Source organism: Papio anubis, chromosome X (genome assembly GCF_008728515.1).
Source record: "Papio anubis isolate 15944 chromosome X, Panubis1.0, whole genome shotgun sequence".
Lineage (NCBI taxonomy): Eukaryota > Metazoa > Chordata > Mammalia > Primates > Cercopithecidae > Papio > Papio anubis.
Window position 1 is genome coordinate 96,976,801 of NC_044996.1, and position 18,915 is coordinate 96,995,715.

The following is an 18,915-nucleotide window of genomic DNA, read 5'->3' on the forward strand; positions in this document are numbered from 1 at the left end:
AGAAATCTGCCCTCCATCCACCTCGACCTTTCAAAGTGCTGGGATTACAAGCGTGAGCCATGGCCTACCATTGAGTTTTGAGAGTACTATACATATTCATTATACATTCTGGATGTATATGTGATTTGCAAACATATTCTCCCATTCCATACCGTTTTTTTTTCATCCTTTTAACAGGGTTTCTTGCAGAGCAAAAGTTTTAAATTGGATGAAATCTAATTTATTTTTTTCCTTATGGATTATGCTTTTCGAGCTGTTTACTATGCCCTAGATCTCAGACGTTTCTCCTATGTTTTCTTGTAAAAGTTTTAGTTTTAGTTTTATATTTTAGATTTAAATCTATGATCCACTTGAGTTTTTTTTTGTATAAAGGTATGAAGATTAGGTCATTTTTAAAATTGGCCTATGGCTCTGCAACTTCTCTAGCACCATTTGTTAAGCAGACAATCCTTCCTTCTCTTTGTCTCTTTGTAAAAAATCAGTGTGGGGCTATTCCTAGGTTCTCTATTTTGTTCCAGTGATCTATGTGTCTATTCTCCCAATACTACACAGTCTTGATTCCTGTAGCTATATAAGAAATATTGAAATATGGTAGAGACATTCCTCCCACCTTATTCTTCTTTTTCAAAAAGTGTCTTAGCTACATATATATTTTTTTGAGATGGAGTCTCACTTGTGTTGCCCAAGCTGGAGTGCAGTGGGGTAATCTCGCCTCACTGCAACCTCTGCCTCCCAGGTTCAAGCGATTCTCCTGCCTCAGCCTCCTGAGTAGCTGGAGTTTCAGTCGTGAGCCACCACACCCGGCTAATTTTTATATTTTTAGTTGAGACATGGTTTCTCCATGTTGGCCAGATTGGTCTTGAGCTCCTGACCTCAAGTGATCTGCCTGTCTTGGCCTCCCAAAGTGCTGGGATTATAGGTGTGTCTTAATGGTCTCCATTCGCACACAATGATTTAAAAATAGACTCCCCTCTGCCCTTCCCTTCCCCACAACTGTTTCCCCTCTGCACTGTGCAGTGGTACCTGTGAGAAAGAACTGACCCATTCCCAAACCATCGTCCCCACCCCAGCACCCAGGCCCTTGGTTGGTGAGACCCTTGATGGGCAGTCTCATGCTTCTGTCCAGGGGACTTTCCAACCGTTGCTCCCCTGCATGGAGACTAAGTGGACTCTTCTATTCCCTGTCCATCACAGGGTCTACCGTGCACCCATCTTCCTCATTCCTCCACGTTCCCCAGATGATGATTTCATCTATGTCTCCTCCCACATACTTCTAAATAGACCGTCCCAGCCCTTGAACCCCAAAATCATGCAGAGAGCAAAGGCCAAGATGCCCAACCACCTGCTGCAGAATCCTGCTTCAGGAATGAAGTGTATAGTCTCTATCAAAATAAAAACTGGAGGCCAGGCACAGTGGTTCATGCCTGTAATCCCAGCTCTTTAGGAGGCCAAGGCGGGAGGATCTCTTGAGCCTAGGAGTTCAAGATCAGCCTGGGTAACATAGCGAGACTCTCTTGACAAAACCTAAAAAAGTTAGTGGGGTGTGGTGGTGGGTGCCTGTAGTCACAGCTACTTCGGAGGCTGAGGAGGGAGGATCGCTTGAGCCCAGCAGTTCAAGGCTGCACTGAGCTATGATCATGCCACTGCACTGCAGCCTGGATAGAGCAAGACCCCGTCTCTAGAAGAAAAAAGCAAACACCCAGCAACCGGAAACATCCTCCTCTAGAATGGTGGTCAGCAACATCTGCCTGCCTTGTTCCCTGATGTCTCTCCAGCACCTAGAACAGCGCTCAGCAGGAGTACGCACTCATTAGGGTTTTGTTGAATAAATGACTCCTTTGATGCAGCAATTCCACTTCTAAGAATCTCTCCTAAAGAAATATTCACACACGTGCACAGAGCTGTGTGTACAACAGTGAGAGGAGCAAACAACTGGGGAACGTTTGCAAATGTTTATTAACTGTCAGTGACTGATACATGGGAATCAGATAAGGGGAATGCATGCTGAACAGGAAACAGTGAGCGGGGCTTGACCAGGGCGCATGGCACTGGAGAAAAGCAGATGGGAGATGCTTCTACTGGTACTTAGTGTGTGTGTGTGCGCGAGTGTAGTGTGTGTGTAAATGCAGAGGAGAAAATCTGAAATTAAACACTCAGACCTGCCCTCAGTAGTCACATCTGGGGAAAAAGGAGGGTAGTGCTGTTCTATGGAGAGAATACCTGACAATACTTGTTTTCTGAGGTAGGTGCATGGATACCCGAACCGAAATATGCATTAAGTATGTCTTACTCATCAATGAAAACACTAGTATCTAACAGAATGGCATACTGCAAGAAAATACAACGGAAATGCTAACATTGAACTCTTGGCACACTAAGAAAAATGATGCTCAACTTTTCACTGTTGTGAACACTTGCTTTGACTTGCTATACACCTGATGACGAGGGGTCCACAGCCATGCCCATGTTCGTGAAAGGTCACCACGTTCTGCTTCTCATTGTGGGCATGTGTCATATCCCTGAGGCTGAGGCAAGAAGAGAGAAGGAAAGTAAGTGGCAGTGAGTTCCCACTGCCCAATAACTCAATCTCAAGTCCTCCTGACCTGCAGACCCTGCACACTCCGATTCTGCCCTACCTCAGGACCCACACAGGCCTTCCACGGTTCCTTGAAGTGAACCATCTGCCCATGCCACAGTGACTTCCTCTCCTGGATTATCAATTCCTAGGCTAGAGGAAGGTGTGGCCCGCGTATCAGGGCTGACCTGGGGTTTGGGAATCCACAGCATCCTGGGTAGGGAGCATCCCTGGATGTACAGGCCAGGGAGTAAAGAGAGAATGCGAAATCGGCCGGATGCGGTGGATTATGCCTGTAATCCCAGCACTTTGGGAAGCCGAGGTGGGCAGATCACGAGAGATGAGACCAATCCTGGCTAATATGGGGGAAACCGCTGCCTCTTACTAAAAATACAAAAATTTAAATGGACATGGTGGCAGGCCACGCCCCAGGCCATTGGGGAGGCTGAGGCAGAATAGAGTGAACCCGGGAGGTGGAGCTTGCAGTGAGCTGATCATGCCTGAGCAAAGTGAGACTCTGTCTCAAAAAAAAAAGAAATACTTAAAGAGCATTGAAATTTATTCATTCAGCCTCAATGTTGCACTTGTGAAAATTATGAGAAGGGAATGATTTGGGGAACAAGTGACAAGATGGGATACCGCAACAGAACAGAATAGCACATCTGTGGATGTGGGATGAGCTTCATAAACGCTCACGAGCTACTGCCTTCTCCCTTAGGTCGCTGGATCTTTCATAAATCACCGGATGCTTTCCCACGCAGTCTTCGTGGGTCCAGGCATGTTTCCCCCTTTTGGGTCCTATGATGGAGAAGAGTTGGAAGATGAGGGTTGGGTAGGTTGAAGAGTGTTAGGCTCTGTTTTCTCAAAAACAGGAGATGCCTCCCCGCTCCCAAGTGCCCAATGGGCCTTCTTTATCCAGTTTTTCACATTCTCTGGCTAGAGAGGCTGAGGCCTTAGACCCACACCGATACAGGTCAAATGCCAGTTAAAGTTTTAGTTTCTGGCTCCGTTCGTTGTCAGGTTTAAATTCCCAACCTCTTTACTTACAGGAACGTTCATGGATACCTCCTTTCATTCAGCACGTATTTGTTAAGGGCACACAGGCAGACCTTGTTTTATGGCACCTCATTTTTATAGTGCTTCGCAGATACTGCAATTTTTTTTTGAAATTCTCACCAGTTTTATACTTTTTCATTATTATTATGTCTGTTATGGTGATCTGTCATCAGTGAGCATTAATGTTATTACTGCAATTGTTTTTGTTGTTCTTTAGTCTTTTAAAATAATTTTGTTTTTTATTTTTGTGGGTACACAGTAGGTGTATATACTTATGGGGTACATGAGATGCTTTGACACAGGCATGCCATGCGTAATAATCACATCATGGAAAATAGGGTCTCCATCCCCTCAACCATTTATCCTTGTGTTGCAAACAATCCGTTTACACTCTTTTAAAGATTTTTTAAATGTACAATCAAGTTAGTATTGACTATAATCACCCTCTTGTGTGTAATTGTTTTGGGAGTACCAGGAACTGCACCCATAGACAATGACAAACTTAATCGGCCAATGTTGCGTGTGTTCTGACTGCTCCACCGATGAGCTGTTCCCTGTCTCTCCTCCTTCTCTTGGGCCTCCCTATTTTCTGAGACACAGCAACACTGAAATGAGGATTATTAACGACCCTACAATGGCTGCCAAATGTTCCAATGAAAGGAAGAGTCGCATGTCTCTCACTTTAAATCAGAAGCTAGAAATGGCTAAGCTGAGTGAGGAAGGCATGCTGAAAGCCAAGATAGGCTGAAAGCTCTGCCTCTTGTACCAAACAGCCAAGGTGTGAATGCAAAGGAAAAGTTCTTGAAGGAAATTATAGTATATAATGCAAAGGAAACGTTCTTGAAGGAAATAATAGTATATACTGCAAAGGAAAAGTTCTTGAAGGAAATACTAATACTAATACTCCAGTGAACAGAAGAATAAGAAAGCAAAACAGCCTTACTGTTGAAATAGAGGAAGTTTGAGTGGTCAGGATAGAACATGAAACCAGTTACAACATTCCCTTAAACCAAAGTCTAATTCAGAGCAAGACCAGAACTCTCTTCAAGTCCATGAAAGCTGAGAGAGGTGAAGAAGCTGCAGGAGAAACGTGTGAAGCTAGCAGAGGTTGGTTCATGAGGTTTAAGGAAAGAAGCCGTCTCCATAACATAAAAGTGCAAGGTGAAGCAGCAAACCCTGATGGAGAAGCTGCAGCAACTTATCCAGAAGATCTAGCTAAGATCACTGATGGAGGTGGCTCCACTAAACAACAGATTTTCAATGTAGATAAACTAGCCTTCTATTGGAAGGAGATGCCATCTAGGACTTTCATAGCTAGAGTGGATTGACTCCAACTGTGAAAGTTCTACTGTGGGCAAAATGCTATCCAATAGCATCACATACTACAGAGAAATCCTTCAAGAAAGGGAGAGCTAACTGATGTGGCAAATTTCATTGTGTTATTTTAAGAAACTGCCACAGCCACTCCACCCTTCAGCAACCACCACTTTGATCAGTCAGCAGCCATCAACGCCGAGGCAAGACCCTCCACCAGCAAAAAGGGTGTGACTCACTGAAGGCTCAGAAGATTGTTAGCATTTTTTAATCAATGAATTATTTTAAAATTAAGGTATGTACAGTTTTAGACATAATGCTATTGCACAATTAGTAGACTGCAGTATAGTGTAAATGTAATGTTTTTATGCACTGCAAAACCAAAAAAGCAATGTGTGTGACTCACTTTATTGCAGTGGTCTGGAACCGAACCGACAATATCTCTGAAGTACACCTATATTGGGTATCAGGCATTGAGCTGAGTAAGATATGATCCCAGGTTATCACAGATAGAATTGCTTGAGCACCTTTTATGTCATCAGGCCTTCTAGATTAAATTTAATGCCTCCTAACAATTTATGAACTATGATTCTGTATTTCCATCTTATGGACTAGGAATCTGGAGCTGGAGCTGAGAAATTTGGAAGAGTTGCTCCAAGTCTCGTTTTTTTTTTTTTTTTATAATTACACTTTAAATTCTAGGGTACATGTGCCCAACGTGCAAGTTTGTTACATATATATACACGTGCCATGCTGGTGTGCTGCACCCATTAACTCGTCTTTTACATTAGGTGTATCTCCTAATGCTATCCTTCCCCCAGCCCCCCATCCCATGACAGGCACCAGTGTGCAATGTTCCCCACCCTGTGCCCAAGTGTTCTCATTGTTCAATTCCCACCTATGAGTGAGAACATGTGGTGTTTGGTTTTCTGTCCTTGTGATAGTTTGCTCAGAATGATGGTTTCCAGCTTCATCCATGTCCCTACAAGGGACATGAACTTATCCTTTTTATGGCTGCATAGTATTCCATGGTGTATATGTGCCACATTTTCTTAATCCAGTCTGTCATTGATGGACATTTGGGTTGGTTCCAAGTCTTTGCTATTGTGAATAGTGCTGCAATAAACATACGTGTGCATGGTCTTTATAGTAGCATGATTTATAATCCTTTGGGTGTATACTCAGTGATGGGATGGCTGGGTCAAATGGCATTTCTAGTTCTAGATCCTTGAGGAATCTCCATACTGTCTTCCACAATGGTTGAACTAGTTTACAGTCCCACCAACGGTGTAAAAGTGTTCCTATTTCTCCAGATCCTCTCCAGCACCTGTTGTTTCCTGACTTTTTAATGATTGCCATTCTAACTGGTGTGAGATGGTATCTCATTGTGGTTTTGATTTGCATTTCTCTGATGGCCAGTGATGATGAGCATTTTTTCATGTGTCTGTTGGCTGCATAAATGTCTTCTTTTGAGAAGTGTCTGTTCATATCCTTTGCCCACTTTTTGATGGGGTTGATTTTCTCTTGTAAATTTGTTTACGTTCTTTGTAGATTCTGGATATGAGCCCTTTGTCAGATGGGTAGATTGCAAAATTTTTCTCCCATTCTGTAGGTTGCCTGTTCACTCTGATGGCAGTTTCTTTTGCTGTGCAGAAGCTCTTTAGTTTAATTAGATCCCATTTATCTATTTTGGCTTTTGTTGCCACTGCTTTTGTTGTTTTAGTCATGAAATCCTTCCCCATGCCTATGTCCTGAATGGTATTGCCTAGGTTTTCCTCTAGGATTTTTATGGTTTTAGGTCTAACATTTAAGTATTTAATCTATCTTGAATTAATTTTTGTATAAGGTGTAAGGAAGGGATCCAGTTTCAGCTTTTTACATATGACTAGACAGTTTTCCCAGAACCATTTATTAAATAGGGAATCCTTTCCCCTTTTCTTGTTTTTGCCAGGTTTGTCAAAGATCAGATGGTTGTAGATGTGTGGTATTATTTCTGAGGGCTCTGTTCTGTTCCATTGGTCTATATCTCTGTTTTGGTATGAGTACCATACTGTTTTGTTTACTGTAGTCTTGTAGTATAGTTTGAAGTCAGGTAGCGTGATGCCTCCAGCTTTGTTCTTTTTGCTTGGGATTGTCTTGGCAATGTGGGCTCTTTTTTGGTTCCATGTGAACTTTAAAGTATTTTTTTCCAATTCTGTGAAGAAAGTCATTGGGGCCGGGCGCGGTGGCTCAAGCCTGTAATCCCAGCACTTTGGGAGGCCGAGGATGGGGGATCACGAGGTCAGGAGATCGAGACCATCCTGGCTAACATGGTGAAACCCCGTCTCTACTAAAAATACAAAAAAAAAAAAAAACTAGCCGGGCGTGGTGGCGGGCGCCTGTAGTCCCAGCTACTCGGAGGCTGAGGCGGGAGAATGGCGTGAACCCGGGAGGTGGAGCTTGCAGTGAGCTGAGATCGCGCCACTGCACTCCAGCCTGGGCGACAGAGCGAGACTCCGTCTCAAAAAAAAAAAAAAAAAAAAAAAAAAAAAAAAAAAAAGAAAGTCATTGGTAGCTTGATGGGGATGGCATTGAATCTACAAATTACCTTGGGCAGTATGGCTATTTTCATGATACTGATTCTTCCTATCCATGGGCATGGAATGTTCTTCCATTTGTTTGTGTCCTCTTTTATTTCGCTGAGCAGTATTTTGTAGTTCTCCTTGAAGAGGTCCTTCACATCCCTTGTTAGTTGGATTCCTAGGTATTTTATTATCTTAGTAGCAATTGTGAATGAGAGTTCATTCATGATTTGGCTCTCTGTTTTTCTGTTATTGGTGTATAGGAATGGTTGTGATATTTGCACATTGATTTTGTATCCTGAGACTTTGCTAAAGTTGCTTACCAGCTTAAGGAGATTTTGGGCTGAGACGATGGGATTTTCTAAATATACAATCATGTCATCTGCAAACAGGGACAATTTGACTTCCTCTTTTCCTAATTGAATGCCCTTTCTTTCTTTCTCTTGCCTGATTGCCCTGGCCAGAACTTCTAACACTATGTTGAATAGGAGTGGTTAGAGAGGGCATCTGTGTCTTGTGCCAGTTTTCAAAGGGAATGCTTCCAGTTTTTGCCCATTCAGTATGATATTGGCTGTGGGTTTGTCATAAATAGCTCTTATTATTTTGAGATACATCTCATCAATACCTAGTTTATTGAGAGTTTTTAGCATGAAAGGCTGAATTTTTTTGAAAGCCTTTTCTGCATGTATTGAGATAATCACGTGGTTTTTGTCTTTGGCTCTGTTTATATGATGGATTACATTTATTGATTTGTGTATGTTGAACTAGCCTTGCATCCCAGGGATGAAGCCAACTAGATTGTAGTGGATAAGCTTTTTGATGTGCTGCTGGATTCAGTTTGCCAGTATTTTATTGAGGATTTTTGCATCGATGTTCAACAGGGCTATTGCTCTAAAATTCTCTTTTTTTGTTGTGTCTCTGCCAGGTTTTGGTATCAGGATGATGCTGGCCTGATAAAATCAATTAGGGAGGATTCCCTCTTTTTCTATTGTTTGGAATAGTTTCAGAAGGAATGGTACCAGTTCCTCTTTGTACCTCTGGTAGAATTCGGCTGTGAATCCGTCTGGTCCTGCACTTTTTTTGGTTGCTAGGCTATTAATTATTGCCTCAATTTCAGAGCCTGTTATTGGTCTATTCAGGGATTCAACTTCTTCCTGGTTTAGTCTTGGGAGGGTGTATGTGTCCAGGAATTTATCCATTTCTTCTAGATTTTCTAGTTTATTTGCATAGAGGTGTTTATAGTATTCGGTTTAGTCTTGGGAGGGTGTATGGTCCAGGAATTTATCCATTTCTTCTAGATTTTCTAATTTATTTGCATAGAGGTGTTTATAGTATTCTCTGATGGTAGTTTGTATTTCTGTGGGATTGGTGGTGATATCCCCTTTATCATTTTTTATTGCGTCTATTTGATTATTCTCTCTTTTCTTCTTTATTAGTACTGCTAGCAGTCTATCAATTTTGTTGATCTTTTCAAAAAACCAGCTCCTGGATTCATTGATTTTTTGAAGGGTTTTTTGTGTCTCCATCTCCTTCAGTTCTGCTCTGATCTTCGTTATTTCTTGCCTTCTGGTAGCTTTTGAATGTGTTTGCTCTTGCTTCTCTAGTTTTTTTAATTGTGATGTTAGGGTGTCGATTTTAGATCCTTCCTGCTTTCTCTTGTGGGCATTTAGTGCTATAAATTTCCCTCTACATACTGGTTTAAATGTGTCTCAGAGATTCTGGTATATTGTGTCTTTGTTCTCACTGGTTTCAAAGAACATCTTTATTTCTGCCTTCATTTCGTTATGTACCCAGTAGTCATTCAGGAGCAGGTTGTTCAGTTTCCATGTAGTTGAGCGATTTTGAGTGCATTTCTTAATCCTGAGTTCTAGTTTGATTGCGGCGTGGTCTGAGAGACAGTTTGTTATAATTTCTGTTCTTTTACATTTGCTGAGGAGTGCTTTACTTCCAACTATGTGGTCAATTTTGGAATAAGTTTGATGTGGTGCTGAGAAGAATGTATATTCTGCTGATTTGTGGTGGAGAGTTCTGTAGATGTCTATTAGGTCCCCTTGGTGCAGAGTTAAGTTCAGTTCCTGGATATCCTTGTTAACTTTCTGTCTCGTTGATCTGTCTAATGTTGACAGTGGGGTGTTAAAGTCTCCCATTATTATTGTGTGGGATTCTAAGTCTCTTTGTAGGTCTCTAAGGACTTGCTTTATGAATCTGGGTGCTCCTATATTGGGTCCATATATATTTAGGATAGTTAGCTCTTCTTGTTGAATTGACCCTTGTACCATTATGTAATGGCCTTCTTTGTCTCTTTTGATCTTTGTTAGTTTAAAGTCTGTTTTATCAAAGACTGGGATTGCAACCCCTGCTTTTTTTTTTGTTTTCCATTTGCTTAGTAGATCTTCCTCCATCCCTTTATTTTGAGCCTATGTGTGTCTCTGCACATGAGATAGGTCTCCTGAATACATCACACTGATGGGTCTTGACTCTTAATCCAATTTGCCCGTCTGTGTCTTTTAATTGGAGCATTTAGCCCATTTACCTTTAAGGTTAATATTGTTATGTGTGAATTTGATCCTGTCATTATGATGTTAGCAGGTTATTTTGCTCTTTGGTTGATGTAGTTTCTTTCTAGCATTGATGGTCTTTGCAATTTGGGATGTTTTTGCAGTGGCTTTCCATGTTTAGTGCTTCCTTCAGGAGCTCTTGTAAGGCAGGACTGGTGGTGAAAAAATCTCTCAGCATTTGTTTGTCTGTAAAGGATTTTATGTCTCCTTCACTTATGAAGCTTAGTTTGGCTGGATATGAAATTCTGGGTTGAAAATTCTTTTCTTTAAGAATGTTGAATATTGGCCCTCAGTCTCTTCTGGCTTGTAGAGTTTCTGCCGAGAGATCTGCTGTTAGTCTCATGGGCTTCCCTTTGTGGGTAACCCGGCCTTTCTCTCTGGCTGCCCTTAAGATTTTTTCCTTCATTTCAACTTTGGTGAATCTGACAATTATGTGTCTTGAAGTTGCTCTTCTCAAGGAGTATCTTTGTGGCATTCTCTGTATTTCCTGAATTTGAATGTTGGCCTGCCTTGCTAGGTTGGGGAAGTTCTCCTGGATAATATCCTGCAGAGTGTTTTTCACCTTGGTTCCATTCTCCCCATCACTTTCAGGTAGACCAATCAGACGTAGATTTGGTCTTTTCACATAGTCCCATATTTCTTGGAGGCTTTGTTTGTTTCTTTTTACTCTTTTTTTTCCTAAACTTCTCTTCTTGCTTCATTTCATTCATTTGATCTTCAATCACTGATACCCTTTCTTCCACTTGATCGAATTGGCCACTGAAGCTTGTGCATGCATCACGTAGTTCTCGTGCCATGGTTTTCAGCTCCATCAGGTCATTTAAGGTCTTCTCTATGCTGTTTATTCTAGTTAGCCATTCGTCTAACCTTTTTTCAAGATTTTTAGTTTCTTGGCAATGGGTTCAAACATCCTCCTTTAGCTTGGAGAAGTCTGTTATTACTGATCGTCTGAAGCCTTCTTCTCTCAACTTGTTGAAGTCATTCTCCATCCAGCTTTATTCCATTGCTGGCGAGAAACTGTGTTCCTTTGGAGGAGAAGAGGCACTCTGATTTTTAGAATTTTCAGCTTTTCTGCTCTGGTTTCTCCCCATCTTTGTGGTTTTATCTACCTTTGGTCTTTGCTGATGGTGACATACAGATGGGGTTTTGGTGTGGTTGTCCTTTCTGTTTATTTTTCCTTCTAACAGTCAGGACCCTCAGTTGTAGGTCTGTTGGAGTTTGCTGGAGGTCCACTCCAGACCCTGTTTGCCTGGGTATCACCAGTGGAGGCTGCAGAACAGCAAATATTGCAGAACAGCAAATGTTGCTGCCTGATCCTTCCTCTGGAAGCTTCGTCTCAGAGGGGCACCCGGCTGTATGAGGTGTCAGTCAGCCCTTACTGGGAGGTGTCTCCCAGTTGGGCTACTTGGGGATCAGGGTCCCATTTGAGGAGGCAGTCTTACCATTCTCCCATCTCAAACTCTGTGCTAGGAGAGCCACTACTCTCTTCAAAGCTGTCAGACAGGGACTTTTAAGTCTGCAGAAGTTTCTGCTGCCTTTTGTTCAGCTATGTCCTATCCCCAGAGGTGGAGTCTATAGAGGCAGGCAGGCCTCCTTGAGCTGGGGTGGGCTCTACCCAGTTTGAGATTCCTGGCCGCCTTGTTTACCTACTCAAGCCTCAGCAATGGCAGACGCCCCTCCCCCAGCCTCGCTGCCACCTTGCAGTTCAATCTCAGACTGCTGTGCTAGCAGTGAGTGAGGCTCCTTGGATGTGGGATCCTCTGAGCCAGGCGCAGGATATAATCTCTTGGTGTGTTGTTTGCTAAGACTGTTGGAAAAGCACAGTATTAGGGTGGGAGTGTCCAGATTTTCCAGCTACCGTCTGTCACAGCCTCCCTTGGCTAGGAAAAGGAATTCCCCAACCCCTTGAGCTTCCTAGGTGAGGCAATGCCCCACCCTGCTTCGGCTCACACTTCGTGGACTGCACCCATGGTCCAACCAGTCCCAGTGAGATGAACCTGGTACCTCAGCTGGAAATGCAGAAACGCATTGCTCACACTGGGAGCTTTAGACTGGGGCTGTTCCTACTTGGCCATCTAGGAACCTCTCCTTTGTCATGTGGTTTTTTTATACAGACGCCAACTCCACTCTGTTTCTGGAAGTCAAGTCTAACATCTCATCTGGAGCTGGGTGAGCTCCTCAGCCCAGCCTGGACCCAGGCTTGTCTGTGGTCCATGCCACACACCCAGTCCACACACCCAGTCCCCACACCTGAACATAGCCAGGGAAGCCAGAGGGGTTGTTCCCGAATTGTTTCCTCTTACCAGAGGTCTTGTTAATCTTCTCAGAGGTACTTGGTTTTCCCGGGGGGCTCAGCTGTTTCACATCATTTTCAGGGCCAGATGCTTCTGGGACTCCCTTTGAATCATTTCCTTCCTCTGCTGGCTTCTCGGGCATGATCTTTATAATGTGAAGGTCACAGATAAACAGTATCAGTGACATTTCTATAGTGCTTTAGAGCTTACAAAGCGTCTTCACATGCATTACCTTAATTAATGTTCTCAAAAACGCTGGGAGAGTTACACAGGCCTAAATTAGGAGAAACCTGGGAAGGGGAAGGAATGGCCTAAATGAATGGGCTTTCCAGGGATAGAATGCTTATCTTCACATTCTTTTAAGACTGACATTCTTGCAAACAGCAAAAATCACCATGTAATTGAGAGTTTGGTATACAGAAGATTTAGAGAATAGCATTCTAAGAATTCAAAAGGTCTACAAAAGGAAGAGCTTCTATAAAATACAAGAGATCCCATATAAGCTTGTAGACAGCTACTGGGAGAGTAAATGTGAAAACATAGAGAGGGACAAAACACTGCTGGTAAAGATGGTGTGGAGAGATGAATACAGGAAAGAGAGAGGGAAAGAAATGGTTTGCAGAAATTAATCTAGGCAGCAAAGAAAGCAGTACCAGATATGGCATACCACCCCACAGAGGCACCAACATTGAATGTGAAATTAAGTGAGGTGGTACCCATACCAATTCTGGTTGCATTGGGATGTGTCACTGACCAACAATCTTAAGCTACTTTTTTTTTTTTCTTTTTGACACCGAGTCTCGCTCTGTCACCAGGCTGGAGTGCAGTGGCACGATCTTGGCTCACTGCAACATCCGACTCCCACGTTCTGGCGATTATCCTGCCTCAGCCTCCAGAATAGCTGGGACTACAAGCAGTCGCTACCACGTCCCACTAAGTTTTGTATTTTTAGTAGAGATGAGGTTTCACCATGTTGGGCAGGATGGTCTTGATCTCTTCACCTCGTGATCCACCCGCCTTGTCCTCCCAAAGTGTTGGGATTACAGTAGTGAGCCACCGCACCCAGCCCTTAAGCTACTTTTTATTCAGCTTCCTCACTTATGAAATAGTGAACAATACATGTAAAACAGGCTAAGGGAAAGCCCTCTCTGAGCTTGTAAACACTGTTTAAATGTAGTAATAATAACAATTAATACCTTTCATGATGCTTCTTTGAATTCAGTCTCCACACTGGCAACCCAACTCCCAGATCCCTTTACCCTCTAAACCAGACGTTGAACCAGCACTTGTAGGGTCATTCATTCAGGGGCCTACAAGGATCCCCTGGGCTGGGACCGAGGCTTCGCAGATGCCCCAGGGGCAGACAAAGACCTCAAGGAGCTCACAGTAGGGAGGGGCCAATAGTCAAAGCGATTCCTAAGCCATTCGAGTGGCCCCAGTAACAGAGCAGAGATCAGCTGGTCCTTCCTGTTGCGAGAGTGGGTGTCTCAATGGAAGCACCAGCAGGCTTTATGGGGTAAAGCCCTAGTGAGCAACATCTGAACTTCATAAACAAATGCAAACGTGAATGAGCTTTAAATGGCTTGGAGCTCTGGATTAGAGTACCACTGCCACTGTGCCTCAGAAACATTCTTTAACATCTCTGTACTCCGATAGCCTCATTTTATTATTATGTTGCTGATAACTAGGGTCTATAACATGAACTATGATTCTTTACTTCCATTTCATGGACCAGCAATCTGGAGCTGAGAGGACTTAGAATATTTGCACCAAGTCACATGGCTTTTATATGGATGAAAACTGAAGTGTGTGACTCGTTATTATTTGGAGATAATAATAGAAACGTCATAGAGGTCTTCTTTTTTTTTTTTTTTTTTTTTTGAGACGGAGTCTCGCTCTGTCGCCCAGGCTGGAGTGCAGTGGCCGGATCTCAGCTCACTGCAAGCTCCGCCTCCCGGGTTCACGCCATTCTCCTGCCTCAGCCTCCCGAGTAGCTGGGACTACAGGCGCCCGCCACCTTGCCCGGCTAGTTTTTTGTATTTTTTAGTAGAGACGGGGTTTCACCGTGTTAACCAGGATGGTCTCGATCTCCTGACCTCGTGATCCGCCCGTCTCGGCCTCCCAAAGTGCTGGGATTACAGGCTTGAGCCACCGCGCCCGGCCATAGAGGTCTTCTTAAGGATTAAATAAATGAATCCATGTGAACTGCTTAAAATAGTATCTGGTATCACTATGAAAACAAAAGAAGTATTAAGAATCACAACTCTTAGTATCATCAAGCCATCGATGCTACATCAGTTGTTGTGATAGACATGGGGAGAAGGAGGCAGTGAGGGCATTTTTGATATTCTCCCACTCTTACCAGTGTTCGCATCCGTGGAGGGACAAAGGTTTTCTGGTCCTTTAGATTTGAGAGATACTCACCTTTGGGAAGATTCCCTGGAGCCTGCCGGAAGTCATCTGAGGATGTTCAACTGAAAGAGAATACATCAGCATTTTTCTTTGTTGGTAAAGATTTCCAAACTCTAGAGAGACTTCTGTCGCATGAGTGCATTCTGCAGCAGAGGGTTTTCCGTCCACTCACTGTTGAGGAGTTATTTGAGATTTGCTTCTGAATTATGTTCAGTAATGGTTGGTGCATTTATCTGTGGCATCAATTCAGAATTTTCCATCTCATGGTTTATCAAATGGGACTTAAACCCCGTCACAGTCTCATCTTATTTCATTACATATCTTTTACCTTTTCCCAAATAATTAAATTGAATGGTTAGGAATCTGAACCGTATCCACTCAAGATGCGCAACAACTAAAAATCACTGTACACTTGAAATGGGTGAATCTTATGGTATGTCAATTAAGCTGTTAAATGTGTGATGAACCCATGGATGATTTATTCCAGTGTCTCTGAAATATTTTCAGTATAAAGACACTCCTTTAATGTCAAAAACTTGGCAGATACTCAAGCACTGAATTTTCAGATCTCTTATAGTGATTGTGGGAGATGGTAGAATCTGGCCTGTTTAGTTGGGGAGTAATAGGTCTATTGGAGACAGTTTGGACTTTCTAACCTTGTCTTATAATTGTTTTGTTAGAGCAGAAGAGCAAGTAAACACATATGTCCCCTTTATATTCCTGAAATGCACAAAGATCTCTAGGCAAGAACTTGTCTTTTTTCACCCTATGTTATCTCTGCTCACTGACAAGTGGGAAAGCTCTCTGTGTGTTGGATGAGGGATCACTCTTTCAAACTCACTTCTGAGCTCATCAGGGAGAATCGGGGTTGTTTGGGAATGAGAAGACTATTTGGTTTTGATAAAATACAGAAAAACAGCGATATTTATTACATAGTGTGTTCATCACTCTCACTCCTAAGAAACTTATCCAATACCTACATACTGTTAATGAAACAAACTCTGGAAGTTTTTGGCAGATTCACAGTTTTAATAGTTTCTTTCTTTCTTTTTTTTTTTTTTTTACTTGCAACATTTTCTTAACTGTCTTTTGATTCAATAACAGTGCTTAGGAAAAGCAACATGTCCTTTAAAAAAGAAATATTTCAAACACACAGAAAATTATGGGGAATAATACTGAGTCCAGTCAGATCTCAACATTACCCCACAGCTATGTTATGTCTTATTTATTTATTCAGAATATTAGAAATACTACAAACAGGCTGGGCATGGTAGCTCACACTTATAATCCCACCACTTTGGGAGGCTGAGGCAGGTGAATCACCTGAGGTCAGGAAGTTTGAGACCAGCCTGGCCAACATGGTGAAACCCTGTTTCTACCAAAAATACAAAAATTAGCTGGGTGTGGGGGCGGGTGCCTGTAACCCAAGCTACTCAGGAGACTGAGGCAGGAGAGTCACTTGAACCCAGGAGATGAAAGTTGCAGTGAGCTGAGATTGCCTTATTGCATTCCAGCCTGGGTGACAAGAGCGAAACTCCATCTCAAAAACAAAAACAAACAAAACACACTATCAACAAGTCATGGCTGAAGTTGTCTGTGCAGCACTCACCAAACCCTGCCCTCCCTCCTCCACTTACAGCCAGTCACCTTAATTTGATGACTTTTTATTCACATTCATGTTTGTATACATTTACCATTTACTTATCCATAAAAAAATATATTCTTGTTTTGCATGTTTTAAAATTTTATATGAATGGCCTCTGTAGTTAACTTTTTGCATGCAATTTTTTTTTTTTTTCACTCAGCCCTGATGTGTATGAGGGAACAAATGCCTGAGGATCTTTCCCAGGTAGCTGAACTGAAAAGCAGTTGGGCTTCAGGAGACCCTTTCCAGCCCCTTTCCATCTACTCACCCTGATTCCCATGGTTAGGGTCATCAGAATCATTCCCCTGGAAGTCTGTGGCCCGTTTATTACGCATGAAAGGTGGGAGGGTGACCTTGAAACCTAGAAAGAAGCAAAATGTTTATTCCTTAAGAGACAAGCTTAGGACTGGCATAGTGGCTCATGTCTGTAGTACCAGCACTTAGGGAGGCTCAGGCTGGAGGATTGGTTGAGGCCAGGCGTTTGAGGCTGCAATGAGCTATGATTGCACTACTGCACTCTAGGCTGGGTGACAGAGTGAGACTCAGACTCAAAAAAAAAAAAAAAAAAAAGATAAAAGAGGGAGAGAGAGAGACAAGCCGAGAGAAAGTAGGGTGTGTGTGTGTAAAGGAGGGTATGGGGGGGCCTGGGATGCCACAGAGACACTTGGACTCATCAGAACAGACGCCTATGCGTGAGAAACGTGCAGGATCCAGGTATGAGCTCCACTGTTGCCAATCCCTGCCCTCAGCTCTGTCAGGAACACCCAGAAGAACAGAACACCCAGAAGCTGCCTTGCGATTTTTCCCTGCGTAGAAGAAAATGTGGGGTACTTTCTGCAGTCTAAGAAGTAGCCTAGGTAGGAGAAGGGATGCTCATGTGTCCCCAAACTTGTCTGTACTTAGAACTTTCTATTACCTAGTTTACTCATGGCCTCATACTTTCTCTTCTTATACACATAGACGATTTTCTCTGAGACTTTCATCCTTTCCCACTCTTTCTTAGAGAAGTATTTGGCAATATCATCGAAGGCCTAGAAAAAAAAAAAGAAATTCTGGTGGTGACTCAGCTAGGCATGTCTGCCATTCAGCTGGAGCTGCTTCCTGTGTGCTGGATCTGGGAAGTGGGGATGATAATCCGTCCTGGTTGATGCCATGGCTAACTGAGACAACATCGGGGACCTACCCTAGCTTCTCCCCTGCCACACAGTAGGGCTTTAATGCTGCTGGCTGGCTCTCTTCCCACCTTCCAGAATGGAGTGACAGTCACCAAATGTAGTGCATGGTCACAGACTTGTCTCCAGGGATGCTAGGTGATGACAGAGCGAGGATGGGAGGCTCCCAAGGGTCCAGATCACACCGAGACCTTGCTCCTCGTCCCCAGTATCTTTGTCTTCCCCTCCTCAGAAACCTAGTCACCCCACACTGTCCCCTGGGCTACTACTCTGCCCGCTCCAGATTACTTTACCTTTTGTATCTTCTCTGGTATTTGAGCCCCAACCCTAGGTCTCCTTGCAGAGGCGTCGTCTCCATTCATGGTACCAGGAGCAGTCTTACCTGTAAGAGAAACAGTCTGAGTCTTTCCAGCTGCAGGACCTTTGGTGAAACCCTGCCAGTCTGTCACCTGGAATCAGGTGCTGCATTTCTCCATCCGGGGCTTATCTGTCCCTGAGTGAGGACTTGGGGAGAAGTCAGATGAAAACAGGGAGCCAGGGGTCTGTGGGAGAAATATCGACTGGGGATGACAGGTTTCCTATGGGCAAAGCAGCCTTGAGTCTTTGGGAGGGGATTGGCTAATGTTGTTAGTAGGTTCCCTGGGGCTAGTCTTACCCTGAAAGATACACAGACCCTTGTTGGGGAGGCAGGAATGTGACTATGTAATTCAGTGGGGGATATTCTGACACCCCTACTCAATAAATAAAGGAAGGGAAGTGAGTCCCAGAGATAACATGGTCTCTCTGGTGATGGATCTGATCAGGCAGAGGGATGGGGGGTTCTGTTCTGTTGAAGAGAAATGAGCATCACTACAATGAATGTGTTTAGAGGCTATTACTGGGTGATCTGTAAATTATCAGAAGGAAGAGAGCCTGAATTTCTGAGACCACAAGAGCCCGCCGTCACTTAGAGAGAATGTGGGGCATTTCAAGATGCAGCAATCAGCCAGGCGTGGTGGCTCACTCCTGCAATCCCAGCAGTTTTGGAGGCCGAGTCAAGCAGATCACTTGAGCCTAGGAGGTCGAGACCAGGCTGGGACACACAGCGAAACTCCCGTGTCTACAAAAAATACAAAAAATTAGCTGGGGGTAGTGGCACAGGCCTGTACCATCCCAGCACTTTGGGAGGTCAAGGTGGGCGGATCGCTTGAGCCCAGGAGGTTCAGACCAGCCTGGCCAACATAACGAAACCATCTGTAAAAAAAAAAAAAAAAAAAAAAAAAAAAAAAAAAGAGCATAAGCTGGGTGGTGTGCACCTGTAGTCCCAAGGCCTAGGTGAGAGGATCGCT

At 43.4% G+C, this 18,915-nt stretch overlaps 1 protein-coding gene across 1 annotated transcript; it reads right to left on the bottom strand.

Moving 5' to 3' along the window:
* Positions 1 to 3,257: 3,257 nt before the first annotated feature.
* LOC101002941 (protein SSX5-like) lies at positions 3,258 to 18,773 on the bottom strand. The gene is made up of 6 exons (XM_031660597.1): positions 17,881 to 18,773; positions 17,332 to 17,446; positions 16,684 to 16,776; positions 14,783 to 14,832; positions 12,368 to 12,503; positions 3,258 to 3,373 (listed from the first exon to the last, which is right to left on the bottom strand). Exons 1-6 carry the CDS (start codon positions 17,947 to 17,949, stop codon positions 3,258 to 3,260), a joined length of 579 nt encoding a protein of 192 aa, XP_031516457.1. The 5' UTR covers positions 17,950 to 18,773.
* Between the last annotated feature and the right edge of the window lie 142 nt (positions 18,774 to 18,915).